The sequence below is a fragment of the Mastigoproctus giganteus genome, chromosome 8 (genome assembly GCF_048544385.1).
Source record: "Mastigoproctus giganteus isolate SK-2022 chromosome 8, ASM4854438v1, whole genome shotgun sequence".
Classification (NCBI taxonomy): domain Eukaryota; kingdom Metazoa; phylum Arthropoda; class Arachnida; order Uropygi; family Thelyphonidae; genus Mastigoproctus; species Mastigoproctus giganteus.
In genome coordinates this window covers 118,965,816-118,981,502 of record NC_143582.1, presented here as the reverse complement: position 1 = coordinate 118,981,502, position 15,687 = coordinate 118,965,816, and the positions used below count along the sequence as shown (strand labels likewise).

At 37.4% G+C, this 15,687-nt stretch overlaps 1 protein-coding gene across 2 annotated transcripts in view; it reads left to right on the top strand.

Annotated features, from left to right (window-relative positions):
• The window catches only part of LOC150081783 (lachesin-like), a 466,088-nt gene that overhangs the window by 413,748 nt on the left and 36,653 nt on the right, over window positions 1–15,687 (top strand). For both annotated transcript variants that reach the window (XM_090379659.1, XM_090379658.1), the window contains exon 8: window positions 5,038–5,103. In XM_090379659.1, the coding sequence (XP_090235785.1) occupies window positions 5,038–5,103 (66 nt within the window). The remainder of the gene's footprint in view (window positions 1–5,037; window positions 5,104–15,687) is intronic.

Genomic DNA, 15,687 nt, shown 5'->3' with positions numbered 1-15,687 from the left:
AGCAACCAGGACAAAATGGAGCACCACTATCGAGGTCGAGAACATCACAACCAGACGACCGATCTTCATCAGGATTGAAATCCAGGAAAATGCCCTGGGCTCACTCTGGTTCTGTCTAGCACTCAACCCGCTATCCACCATGTACAACAATAGTAGGTACGGATATACCCTCAAGAAGGAAGGAACAACCAGTACACCCTCCCTCACCTGATGTACATGGATTACATTAAATCTCTACATAGCAACCGAGAATCAACTGCAAGAGCTACTCCGAATCGCCCCAGAATTCAGCAATGACATGAGGATGGAATTTGGATTAGACAAATGAAAGATTAACAGATTGCATCAGGGAAACTTAGTCGGCCGAGACTTCCAGCTACAGAAAGGTAAAGAGATTGAAGCCATCACAGAGGAAGACACCTGCAAATAACTGGGGATCAAAGAAAGTGTGCCATATTACAAGTATGAACCACAGGTAGCACTAGAGACTCCACTCCACAAGCTGTACTGGAACCTTTCCATAATAACAGACAAGACAATCCCGCACAACAGACAGGATATAACCCTCGTCCACAAGAAGGTAAAGGCTACCTATCTGATGGTAGGCTACCTACCAACACTGGCAACCTCTAGAAAACCGACGAGGAAACGTTCAGGAAGTACACCGAACTGAGGTCAATAAGGTATGACATATGGAACAAGTAACGACCACTCCTATCACCGTGTCAACCACCGGCATAGTGTCAAAGCCACTAGCAATAACACGACAGCCAGAGAACACCTACAAGAAGCTCGAGAAAGTTGCAATTCTGAACAATTGTAGGGTATTATTTCTATTGATCGAAGGAATCAGAGCGTTCTTCGAACAACAGTAATAATATCTCGACATAACAACTCCCCCCACCCCTCCTCAGTTGGTACCAGTACCCGTCACGGGGTGGAAACTCCCCATCAGGGAGAAATAATAATAATAATAATAAAATTCTTTATTAACAAAAAATTGTACAAGGCGCGATTTCCATTACCACATTGACACAGTACGAAAAAGCCTATGGCCTTATCTTGAGGAATCAGAAAACTGCAATCTACGTATCAAAAGTAGTTTCTTACCTGATACACAAAGCGTAGTGCAGAGCAGAAATGCATGTTAAAAATTACAAATGATGCACACCCTCCAGACATAGTAATCGAACGTACCAACGGTAAGAACTATTTACATGCCTCATATCTCTGTTTGTGACGTAGATATCGTTCTAATACAGCAGGCATGGGCAACTTTTCCTAGTTCGGAGGCCAAATTATCATTCTGTCTCCAAGTCGAGGGCCGGACCAAATTATTATTAAATTAAATAAATTAATATTAAATGAATTAAAACAAGTTGCTACTTCATATTTCATTTATTTATAATATAATGCTTTGGTATAAAGCTCTACATAAATTTTATAATATAATGAACGACATAATAATTTAATGTGAAGATTGGCCTTGTACTTGAACTACGAGACTATCAATATTGACGTTAATATTGTTGTTGTTATTTGGTTTTTAGGAGCATTAGCAACTAAGGCCATATTGCTCCGGGGATATGCGGTGGTCATTCCCTGACCTTTCCGCATCCTCCGTATTTGGTGGTGACGGGCTCGAACCCCGGTCTAATCAAGAAGCGTGTGCTAACCACTGCTGCTCCTTCCCACCTGGCTGCGGAGGCGCCCACGTTAAAATTACTTAAGGATAATCGCATAGAATTTTCGAGGTCTTTGTCCGTTATTCTTGTCCGAATTTTTGATTTATTGTATTTCATCCTCGAAAAAAAACTGTTCAGACATATATGTGCTGCCGTAAAGACAAATAATTTTTCTTGAAAAAGTGCGTAAATTTGTTTATTTTTCTTCCACCAAATAAAATTTATAAAAATTCGTCAAAGCAATGTTGTTAAATTGTGAGTTTAGCATTAAATCCGCCTGAAGCTCAATAAGTTTCATCTGTAAGTTTTCTGGCACATTGTTTACACCAGCATCCATCGGACGAACAAATATAGCGAATGTGGAGTCATTGTTTTGGAAGTCGGCAAACCTTGTATCAAATTGTTTTATTAGTGCCTTCAGTTCTCCATAACAATTATAAGGGATATTTTTATGAGTTGCTAGAGTAGGAAAATGATAACAGTTTTTAGCTCTTATCTGACTTTCCAACAATCTTAGTTGATTACAAAAAGCTTTGACATGTCCAAGCAGTTCATGAACCACTTGTCCTTGTTTTTGCAATTTGAGATTCAGTTCGTTTAGATATCCGGTGACATTTACAAGAAATGCTAAATCACACACCCTCTCCTCATCTTTTACTTGGTTAATTGTGTTTCCTTTTATGTCCATAAAATCTGCAATGTCTTGTCTCAGATCATAAAATCGTTTTAACCTTTACTCAACCACCTCACTTCACAATAATAAGACACATCTTCATAATCCGAAAATAGGTTTGCCAAATACTCCTTAAATTGGCGGTGATTAAGTGCACGTGACTTAATAAAGTTAACTGGCTACTACAACTTCCATAACATTTGTGAATTTAATCGATTTTGCATACAGATTTTGTTGGTGGATAATGCAGTGAAAATTTGTTAAATTTTCTTGATGGATCTATAGTTCTATTACTCTTTCATGAACTATTCCAATAAATCCCTTCCGTGCACCAACCATTGCAGGGGCTCCATCAGTGTATATGCCAGATAATGAACTGAATTTAAGTCCAAGTCTCTCGAAGACTGTGTTGACTGTTTCAAATATATCTTCACCGGTAGTTGTTCCTTTTAACGGCCGAAGCGCCAATAATTCTTCTGTGATGTTGAAATCCGCATCAACTCCTCGAAGAAATATTGCTAGTTGTGCTGTATCGGAGCCATCGGTGCTGTCATCCAAAGCAATTGAAAATGCTTTCAATCTAGCAATCTTCACTTTTAAACTTTTTTTGATATCATCAGCCATAATTTCTATCTATCGGACAACAGTACGTCTCGACAAACGAATATTCTCGAAGTCTTTTTTTTTTTCTTTTCAGGACATATTATACTTGCAACATCCAGCAGACATTCTTTGATAAATTCTCCTTCACCAAATGACTTAGAATTCTTAGCAACTTTTTCGCTTACCACAAATCTGGCTTTGACAATGTTGTGGTACTGCGTTCTTTGCTTGTTGAACATTTTCTGCTGGGTATCCAAGTTCTTCTTCAACTTCTATATTTCATCTTTTCGTAGTTGTCCATCAATTTTTTGGTGATTCGCATGTCTCGAAGTAAAGATTCTCTTCAAGTTGTATTCTTTGTTGACAGATACGGATTCCTTGCACAGCAAACATACGGGAAAGCCTTTATTCAGAGTAAAATAATAATCCTTTGTCCAGTTGTCTTGAAATTGACGATTCTCTGCATCTACTGTTATTTTTTTTGACATTGTCCCAAATTTATAAGCGATATTCAGAACTGTCAAACAAACTGTCTTCTACACCGCAGGCACCGAACAGAACACAAAATAAATGCAGGCACCGAACTGACACGTTGTAACACGTTCACACACGCCGCTAATCAAAGTTAGAAAGAGACCTTGGTGGGAGAAAACGGTGTGTTTTGAGCAAGTCATATGACGTCAGCTTAATGTGAGTTAGTAGAACACACCATGTTTTGTCCCACCATGAATCAGACAAACTTCGCTGAAATAGATTAGGGCCGGATCAAAAGAAGTAGAGAACCGGATACGGCCAGCGGGCCTGGGGTTGCCCATATTTGTAATACAGCATGCACACAAAGTCAATCTCCGAACTTTCTAATCAATTTTTGCAATTCAGTCTTGAAACTGCAACGTCGTAGCGAGTTGTGAAGCATCCCAATATATCTGTTGTCCTAGCTAGACGTAGTAGCCCATAAATTACCTGTTTACCTGCAGTCCGAATTAGAGCATATTGAATATAAGATGCTTTTATGTGTTTCGTCGCATTTTAAAATGAGTGATTTTACTCAGCGGCGAATTTATATTAAATTTTGTTTCCAATTAGAGTAAAGTGCAAGAGAAACCGCGAAATGTAAAAAACACCTTTTGGAGAAGGTGCTATATCTAATTTCGTTCGAAAACTTTTCAGTGTTTTGTAAAGTATGTTGAGGGCCTCATGTTCGTCGACTATGATTCTCGCTCTGACTGTTCTACAACTTCGAAAACGAGCGATTGAATTTCTCGCGTTTTTGATCTGATTAGGAATGATCGACGTTTAACTAACCCCAAAGTTTCTTGTGCAACTGATATTTCTCATGGTACATGTCAATAAATTTTAACACAAGGTTTGAGAAAACAGCTTGTTTCAGCCAAGACTCGCATCCTCACTAATGACCACAGAGCGTGGCGAGTTCTTGCTTGTCAGGATCTTCGTCGACGTGCTGCGGCTAAACCACATTGTGTTCCTTCCATCGTTAGAGGTAACGAGTCGTGGTCATATGGTTATAACTCAGAAGTAAAAATGAAAGACTCATCTTGTCCAATTTCCAAAAAAAAGCAAGACAACTTCGATCGAATGTGAAGTTCATGCTGATCGTATTTTTGGACTCACTCATTTTTTCATTATGAATGTGTCCGAATTTGAACGAATACACCAAAACAGTTGTACTCATGGCTGTTGGCGATTCCACTATACTAACTCGTTGTGAAGTAATTCATGATATGAGGTGTTATATAATGATGTCATTTGCAAACTTGGGTTTGTTTCAAATTGTTATATCTATGAGTAAAATGATGCTGTGCACTAATCGCTTCATAGTTATATACAGTTTTCACATCTTGAGGTTTTCTGTCTCAAATTGCTGTGCTTATTAAATTAAATTATCATTGAAAATTTACATACTTGGTAAATAATCTTATTGAAATTATTTGGCATTTACAACGTTGTTGTGAATATTTTTTTGTACATAGGCATGCCTGAACCCAATTGAGAAGTTTTAATTTAATGAAGCAAACTTCCTTAATGCATTAATAATCGAATATTTAATTTCTGTAGAAATCCAACCGCCTACAAGTTCTCCAACAAAAGACGTCTCAGCAATAAGAAGACAAAGTTCAGAAGGTACTCTTTCTTATAGTATTATTTTCTGACTTTATAAATTAGTTATTTGCAGGAGTTGGGAATTTCGTGACCCAGTCATGGCATGCAGAATGCGAAAGCAGCAGGTGTTTCTTGTTGGACTCTGCATGACACCAATAGGCTATTCTCACAATGGTTTTCTTTAGTTATTTAGCAATAAATGCATTTCAGATAGAATCCAATTACAATGTCAGAATTTCTTAATAGGATATGCTATTATTTTATTTATATAATTAATAGTAGAAGTATATGGTAGTATTTACTTCATCATGACAAACACAAGATTAATAGCCAAATAAGTTTAAAACCTTGCAATGCTTACTTATGTTTTCATTTTTCTGTAGTATGGGCTTTTGTCCGAAGTGTCACAATATCATATTCGGGTGTTCAATGTAGGACAACAGACATAATATAAAAGACACGTATAAAGTTAGTAATTTTCTACATCTCTTGCTATATTTCGAAAACATTAATGACATTTCAAACGATTTGATATGCTTATATATGAGAAACATTACAGTTATAAATCTTTTTATACACCGAAAAGGATTTTAGTTGAAGAATTTTTCAGTGAATATGATTTTTAAGATAAGACGCTTCATATTAGAATGTTAACATAAAATACAACTAATGAAATGAAGACAAATATAATCGGACAATTAAATTATCAAAAGGAACTAGTAATATGGTCTTTCTGAATTTCCACAAAGATCCAGTTAAATCAGAAACAATAAATACTGATGCTCGTTCCATGTCCGTGCTGCTGGATTGAGTTGGATTGTTTAATATTTGGCGCTGAAGCAACTAGAGCCAGTATATCTTATGTATTGATTGCATGTAGTTGTCAGTTTTCTTATAAACCCTAACAAACTACAGTTTCCCGGAGTAAAAGTCATGCTAACCCCTCTTGAGACTAACATAGCCGATAAAATTGCCTTCCATCATGATGGGATTTGAATCGGTAGGATCGTAGCCACTGTGCTAGCCGTGAGTCACCTCTCATGTTTACTGACTGCTTTCCACCAGCACGCTGAATTACATTAAGTCCCTGCTTGCTCTTCCCTTATGCACACGTTCCTCCTGAACTTAGTTTTGGCAGGTTCTTCGTGTATGCGTCTGCGGTGTGAATGATTTTGTGCATTTTAATAATATCATTAAAATCTGATAAAAATATATGCATGAAGCAATAAAAACACATAAAATACTACGAAATAAATATATAACTTTCGGAGCGACATGTTTCCTTCAATCAGAACCAGTATTTCCGTTTTCCTTTTTTTTTTTTAATTTATTTAAACAGCTAAAAAACAGCAAACAAACATGGCTTAGTGTGCAGAAACAAAAATGTTACACAGCTCTAAAGCAGTGACTTGGAATACAAATTTCTTCAGGTAAAAAACGGCAGAAGTACATAGATGAAGAAAAAAATATAATACAAGTAAGTATTGCCGTTGGAGATTTCAGTTGCCTCTTGAAGTGTCCAGGGGTATCATATAACTCCAAGTTTGCTTTGTCAATTGATCTTACAGTCCTGTTGTAGTAGTTGTAATATCCATAATTAGTTCTAGCATAGGATGGTTTAAGCAGTGGATGGTTTCTTAAAGCTCTTTTCGCTGCGTTGAAGTTAATTTGTGAGACGAGGTGAGGGCAATTTGTTTGTTTGTTGTTTATTTGTTATTTGGTTTTTAGGAGCATTAGCAACTAAGGCCATATTGCTCCGGGATATGCGGTGGTCATTCCCTGACCTTTCCGCATCCTCCGTATTTGGTGTTGACGGGCTCGAACCCCGGTCTAATCAAGAACCGTGTGCTACGCACTGCTGCTCCTTCCCACCTGGCTACGGAGGCGCCTGAGGGCAATTCATGGTAGCATTTACCAGCTGGTTAAATAGGAGTAGATCGGCTTTGCATATTCTTTCTTCCAGCGTTTCAAGTCCAAAGAGTATACACCACTCTTGGTAAGATTTCTCATTATATTGTAAGCCACTTTTGAAACAGACATTGCTCTTTTTTTGGATATTTTAGATTTCTTGTTTTTAGTAAGCTGCATGTGGGGACCGGACCTGGGAGGCTTATTCTAGGGCTGCGGTAACATTACTTTTGTAAAGATATATGAATAGTGCCAATTGATTGAAGTCTCTGGTGATTCTTTTAAGAAATCCTAGTGTTTTGCTAGCTGCACTCACAACGTTTGATACATGGACATCAAAGGAAAGTGATTCTTTGATGAAAATACCCAAATTTTTGACAGAACTAACTTTCTGATTGCCTTGTTGTTGATGCAATAAGTAAACTTTGTTGCTGTTTTTTTTTTTTTTGTGTGAACATTGGTAAAACTCATCAGCTCACATTCATTTTCGTTGACAACCATTCTATTCTCTTTCAGTCATTGGATTACTCATTGCAGAGCTTCGTTAAAAGTGATACAATCGTTGTTATTGCGAATGGCTTTAAATTTTTATGTCGTCTGCAAATATATTGATTTTAATTTGGTAGTCTCAAAAAATACTTAGCAGGTCGTTGATGTAGTTGAGAAATAGCAGTGGCCCAAGGATGATCCCTGCGGGACACCCATTTCGGGTTTAAAAGGATGTAAGATCTTACCTTTGAAAGTCACCGACATTTCTCTCCCTTCCAATTAGTTTGCTACCAGTCAAGAGCTTAGCCTCTGAGCCCATAACAATCCAGTTTATTAATTAATTTTTGATGAACTGCCTTGTCGAAGGCTTTGCTTAAGTCAAGGAAGATGGTGTCGATTTGTTCTCCTTTGTCAAGCGCTTGGGATATATCCGATGCAAAAGAGATCATATCAGCGCAGGTGGAACATCCCTTGATAAATGCGTGAGAGAAATACGACAGATTAAGGTTCATAAAGTTAAATAGCTGCTTCATTACAATGGATTCAATTATCTTTGAGAGTGTATGTAATTGGCAAACTAGTCTGTATTTGTTGGGTGAGGATGGGTCTCCGTTTTCATAAATAGGGGTAAAAAAAGTCTTTTTAAATTGAGCGGGATAGATTTCACTGCCAAAGAACAATTTTATTAAGTGAGGGAGTGGCTTAACCAGTGTAGTTCCACATTTATTCTATAAAGCAATAGGGATACTATCTGGACCTCGTGTGAGGTCCTTTTTCATATTGTGGAGTGTGCTCAACAATTATGCTTGGTTTATTTCAAATACTCTTAATGCATCAATGTAATTGAGGGAAAAATTTTCGTTAACTGCAGGTAAGTTGTAAAGTCAGTCTGTTCTGTATATTTCTTCAAAGCTGCTAGCAAGGTAGTCCGCCTCAGACATAGTTGAAAGGTCCTTAGGAATATTCAGCGTGTTTACAACAGCGTTTTGATTTTTTTTGTATTAAAATAACAGAATATAGCCTTCATATCTTTTGCCTCAAAGACTCTTCTTTCAACGAAGCCCAAGTATTTCTCGCAGTCCTTTTAATGTATTCTTGACCTGTTTTCTTAAGGAAGAATATTTATTATACAAGCATATTTCTTTATTTGTCTTAAATCTACTATGCAATTTACGTTTATGTTTTTTTTTTGTAGTAGGTATTTTAATTCATTAGAGAACCAATGTGGGTAATTTGAGTCTGGAGCATTATAACACGGAACAATGCGATACATGAAAATACCCAAATTTGTTTTAGTTTGATAAAAGCAGTCCAGAGCTTCTTGAGGATATCCTTGATTTTTAATAATAATTCCCAATTACAGTTTTTGAATGTATAATTCATATCAGGTCATTTCACTTGATTGAAATTAAGCTTCTGTTTTCGACCCAAATCCGCATCTTTAACTGAAATCTTAATGGAAAAAATCATGAGATTGTGTTCTGATTTGAAAAGGCTTCAAGTTGGAAATTTGCAGTTCTGATTCAAGTTTAAAAAAAATAAATGTTTTGGGATATACCTTTCAGTGTCCACACGTTAGTTTGCTTGGTGTTAATTCCATTGTAGACATGTGGAATATTAAAGTCCCCTAAAACAATGAAATGGTCCAGTCCCAGGTGCTAATCAAAAATTTGGTGGATAATGTTCTCAAATTCAGTCATAAGAGAATTATCAACAGGTGGTGTAAGGTAGACAAGCATAACATAGCAGGAATAAGGGCCGCTACACAGTTGGAGGAAAATACCTTCAATGTTAACCAGAACTTTAATTTTGGAGTTAGGAATCTCTTTTTTTGCCAATGATCATGAGCCCTCCACCATTCTTATCTTAAATCTGTTTCCATCTTATCTTCCACCTTCTGTCTGTTTAAAGCACAACTTCACTTTTGTAGAGGCCTAGCATAACGCTCATACACTAATCACGCGGTATTTAGATATCAGTATTATGCATTTATTTTATCATGCTTTTTTTTTTGTTTTGTTTTTCGGTTTCATTTTAATGCACAATATTGAAAGCAGTTATTCACATCACCCCACGCACACTACGGTTACCAGTCGTCCCGATTTACAAATGAAAATCCCACTTTCAACTTTCACCTTTATTGTTATATCGGCGGTTAATTTTATTTAATTAAATAATGAATCTTTCGTTTGATTTGCCAAAATTTTTGTTTACCAATGGATTGAGCCTGAGCGGCTTAATATCGGAGATCTATCTCTCGTATACATTTGACGCCTTTTCTACCCGGCATCACAATATGGGAGGTATTTAGACGATGTTTTAGTCATTACCGATAGTAGCACTATCCAAGACATTTTACATTCGTTTAACAATATTCATTCTAGACTCAAATTTATATTGGAGAGGGAGAATACGGATACTAAGTCATTACGTTTTCTAAATTTCACGCTTACTCGGGACTCAAATAAGATCCAATTTAGCATCGGTATGCTTCTGCATTATAACAGCTATCACCGGTTCACCTACAAAAGATCGATTATCTTTAATCAAATTCTCAATGCTTATAAATATTTAACGATGGAATCTGCTTTAAGCTCAGAAATACAAATATTAACCAGCAGATTCTTAAACAGTGGTTACCCACTTGCTACAATAAACCGAATTAGGATACAAAAAACTACGCCAACCAACAATAGTAATATCAAAAAATACTTTATTCCTGTCCCATATGTTGAACAGTGGCGCAAACAATTTAACAGGTTCTTTAAATCTAGATCGAATTGGAGTAGTAAAGACATATTACTACTCCAACTGGATCTAGATAAGTTGGGAAAATGGGCTGAGAAGTGGCAACTGTAGTTTAACATTGACAAATGCAAAGTACCTGCATATGGGTAGAAATAACCCTAGAGAAACGTACCAACTGCGGGGGTACTACACTCAGGGAAGTGGAAAGTGACAAAGACCTAGGGGTAATTGTGTAGGGAAATATGAAGTTCGCTGTGCACTGCAGACGGGCTGCCAAGGCAGGTCACGGAGTCTTGTCAATGATGTACTGTATAGGAATTTTGCTAGCAGGGACAGGGAGGTGGTTATTCCGTTATACAAGGCAATGGTTAGGCCACACCTAGAGTACTGTATACAGGTCTGGAGGCCTCATTTTAGGAAGGATGTAGAGTTGCTAGAATGTGTACAAAGAAGGGCAACAAGATTGGTGAGGGTAACTAAGGGGTGCTCTTACCAAGAAAGGCTTAAGTTTTGCAAATTACAGTGTCTGGAGACTAGGCACCGGCGAGGTGATCTGATAGAGGTGTATAAGGCCTTGAATGGATTGAGCAAGCTGAATGCTGATGGGATTCCTCGTCTTGCTCAGACGAAGAATCCCATCATCTTGCTCAGACGAAGAATCTGAGGGGGGCATATTTTCAAATTGAGGAAAGACAGTTGTAGAATAGATGTGCGGAAATTCGTGTTTAAGCAGCGGGTAGTTGATTGGTGGAACAGGCTTCCATCTTTTGTTGTGGAAGCTAATAGCCTAAATAAATTTAAGGCTGGGCCGGACAGGCATTTAGAACGAATGGAGGGGTGAAATGGGAGGTTTTTTTTGGCTGATGCTGCAAAAGCTTGATTTCTTGCATCGTATTCCTCTACTAATGCTAATGCTAAAGATACCGAATTTAAAATTGTAGCCAGGCCAATACGGAAATTACACACTATACTGAACAATCGCCCAGTTCTTTCCTCGATCGCTACACAAATTAATGACCTGGTATACAACATTTCTTGCGATGATTGCGACTCGTCGTATCAGGGTTCTGCGCGGTTTCCTCTTAATTTTCGTGTTAATCAACACGCGGCCTCAGATCGTGCTTCTCGTTCAGCAGCGTCAGAATTAGCCATTCACGCCGTTAACGAAAAACATACTTTTTTATTTAACGAGGCCAAAATACTTAGTGGACAACGTAATTATTCGCTACTATTAATTGCAGAAACCGTAGAAATTAAATTACACGAGAATTCTGTTAATGTTCGCCGGCCATATCTGATCACCGACTCGTGGTCCTTTACGCACGTGCGCGAAGACAAATAATCCATATTTAAGTTTCATACTTACCCCTATTCGGTAATTTTCATTCCTGTGATCACGAAATACGGTCGAAAAGCGTTGGCAGCTTCAGGAAGGAAAATCGTTTTGAAATTTTTTTCGTTAAATTTATTTTTTACTTAATTTTTAATTGAGTTAAATTGATTTTTAATTGGGTTTATTATATTTTTAATTATTGTTAATTATTTCTTACTGTAATGTAAGATTTTAGATTTTTTAGTTGTTTTCGTTTTAATTTCTGGAGAGTATCATACAGAAGTGTTCTACATATCATATTGAGGTAAACTTCTTATTTTTTTTACAAAAATTTCCGTCTAGTATATTAGTTAAAGCCTTAAGGTCGCAAATTGAAACTGCGGTGATCAAGTGGGGTTTGGGGGGGTCCACACGAACTTTAGAAACATATAACGCTGCTGTACAAAGCGAGGAATTAGTCATCTGCATAACCGCTTATTACATCAGCAATTTGAAATATTTTTGACTTAATTTCTATCCTGTCTTCCTTTGAGGAGAGTAGGCATTCCTGGGTAAGGACCAAAGAACCCACGGCAATGAAGGTGCATATGATATCCTTGAGTTGCCCTTAATTCTTTGGTCGGTTGGCTTGTATGTTTGCCGAACGAACCACAGTTTCATAATGAAGACATCTCGCTTTCTGCCCATGACTGATTCAGTTCCTTTCTATCAAAAGGGGTATGAAAGGTTTTTGCCGTCTCGATGGGAAGTCTTCTACTTCAGTCTGACTACTGGATCCAGGCTGAGCCTTTTACACTTCGTCTTTAACAAGTGGCGACACTCAACCATACAGGTAACTGCCGACTAAGGTCAAATATGTCGAAACATACCGCGCAGGTTTCTAGCTGAAGATTGTTTCCTTGCAAACGTAGCCTGACTTTCAGGAGCAGCCTACTACTACATCCTTTAATTCAGTTTCCTACAGGATTATACCTAAATCCTTGGGGCTCACAGGATTGTCTGATAGCCCCAATAAGAGACTCAGCTAGAAGTGATCCCTAGCGCGCCTCCACATGGCCAAGGTTGGGAGTCAGGGGACCTGGTGTTCCCTGTCCCCAGGCTGCGAATTCGCCAGGTGCTGTCACTGAACATAACAGCACACATACACCACACTTACGTACATACATTTGCTGTCCTTGGCCTTGTGCCTTTTCAAATGCTACAGCTTTTCAGATGCTAAAGGAGACCACAATTAAAACAAACACACCTTGACCTAAAACGTACGTTGTGGAGGTGGGGGAGGGAAGATTTATATTTCACTCGATGTTCAATATTTATTGGATTATGAATTGAAATTTAAAACCGAAATTTATGAACTATAACTGAAATTACGTTATATCTATGAAATAAGTATCATAGGACGGTTTCATTTTGCATTGTAATACACTTTCTCAATAGTAAAAATTTGTCGTTTGCTACATTTTAACCTCCAATGGTGAAATCTTTATCACTTCGAGGTTAAAACGTAGATTAAAAAAAGTTAATTTATAATAATATAATTAATGATTAAAATTAATAAAATCAGATTAATAAAAATTGTATGAAGACGGATGCATTTGATGATTTAAATGTTCCCCAATCATTAAATCCACTACGGCTCCATAACTTGAGATATTAACATTATTGTTAATCATGTAAATCGTTACTCCTTCATTCTTTTTGGGAACAATCAAAAACGATTAAAAAGCTTCTGAATGGCCCTTTGCTAAAATTAAGAGGCAAGTATAGAATCCGACGTGATCATTCCGACGTGCTTTTGTAAAGAAAGAAGGATGGTCGGTCACGAGAAAGGTTATAGTTGTAATTAATTACCCACCGTCAATTGCAACCTCTACGAAGCGTTTGGAATGGAATTCCTATTCAATGCCGCATTTGTTCAACGTTAGGGGTCGCAGAATACGCGCTGAAATGCTAGAAAATAGATATCGGAAGCAACACGGGTTCTTTTACTTTGATAAGAACAATGGAAATGTATTCATGGCAAGTTTTAAACTGGCTTTCAAATTAATTTCACAGTGCGGGAAGTTAATTAGAACTGTTAATTCCTTATGTGGAATTAACAGTCATCAACGTCCTGTACCATCGACCAATCTTCGCGGTAGTACAGTGCTTATAATCAATGTACTCCCCACAAAGTTGGAAAAAGTCCGTATTGGAATTTTGTCAATGACGAGAGGAGCTTTTATGGACTTGTTTTACTTACTGGCCGAGTTAGTCGTTCTCAGACGAAGATAGGAAGTTTTTTTTTGGTTTTTTTCCCTCCCGGAACCTCTGGGTTTTCGTACAGCAAAACAGGCAAATTGACTAGATAAACACGCAATTTGTGGATATATTACACATGGGCAAATAAGTTCGTTCTTGGGTAGCTCTAATATGACAGTTTATCACTCTGCAGCAAGACTCATAACAAACTCTATCACTTGTTAGCGCTATCGTGCCATTTTATGTCATAAATTCATTCCTTCCATCAGCTCAAGAGCGTGGATGCCGTCACAAAACTGAATTTATGCATATCTGCTCTCCTAATTTTTCTCCTTAATCTTTCTGTTTTTTCTTTTTTGGTGCGTGGAACCGTCCATTTTTTTTTTTTTTTTTTCTGTCAGTCTCTTCTGCACCATTCGAAGCATGCAGATTCCAAATGTGAAGGCAACTAGTTGAATATGAATGCAACTAAATTGTTGCTTCGGTCGGTAGAGGCATCATACTGTGGAAACTTGAATACATCACGCTGTAATTAAAGGCTTAGATTTAAACCATAATATAATTTTAGTTTGATACTTACCATTTCATCAAATATTACCTAAAAATATCCTCGCTTGCTACAGTGACAGATGATTCGGTAAATATCACTGACCACCAAATAATACAAAATCACTACGAAAATGTTCATATTCTAAATATGAGGAATCAAAATCTATTATAGGTAGATGCCATCCGGCCTTTGAAGTTTGACTAGAAATCATGTTTTCAATAACCATTCCTTCCTGAATACTCCATTGGTGTTCCTCATTGAAGTCAACGATGATTTTTCTCTCATGTCGTGCCCTTGTGAGTAGTATAGTGGGCATAATCACTGTTCTTTCCGCACCGGAAAGACATGAGAATGAATCCTGTCAATGACGGGAGGAAATTCCACGTTGTAACTCGGCCACAATGTGGGCGAGTTAGTGGGTCTCACGTGAGGACAGTGTAGTTTTTTTTTCTCTCTCTGAAACTCGGGTTTTTCATTCATCAAACAGAAAATCGACCACAGAACACACAATTTGCAGACACACATCATTATTTATTGCTCGATATGGCCAAAGTTGCTGACGCTCCTAAACCTACAACAACCAATCCAATTTTCGTAAACACGAATAAACCAAGAAATGCCTTTTTTCTGTTTAATAGCTTTGATAAGGGGAAACTGATTTAAAATTTTAGTAGTGAGGTTTGGTAAAAAGCGCCATCTCGTTCCGAACAATTTGACAGTCCAGTAATGTGCATCATAAAGTTGTACACCGTTGCAACAGCTCCACATAGGTTTTTCTAAAAGAATAAAATACTAAAGGAAGCAGCGATCAAAGAGTAGCGACCAGTGAAGGAGAGAAACAACAAAATCTGGAATGCAGTGCCGGAGAAACAAGAGAAATAAGCCGTAAGAGAGATATAAAAACATACAAGAAAACAAATAAATTCAAAATCAAAAACAGAAAAACTGCAAGGAAGCAAAACTCCCAGGAAACAGCCAAAGTAAAGACAAATTTAAAAAAAATAAATAAATAAGACAAGGAACAAAGAACGGATCTAAGGATTAAATCGCCAAATATGTATAATATAACAGCAGATGCGAGATACGAAAGGAAAGTATATTATAAACCAATGATAATACTTGGAACGGGCGTAAAGGCAAAAGCTGGAAGCCGAAATACCAGCGCGAAAGATGCTGGAAATGAAATGCATGAACTGAAGATTGTATAACAAGAGAAACAGGAGAACTACTAAAAATTCAGGGAATGAAAATAAAAACATATATTAATGCTTGGTTGTTGCAAAGTTTTAGGCTCATCAGCAATTGAGGCCATATTGCGCCGTATATAATATGTCTG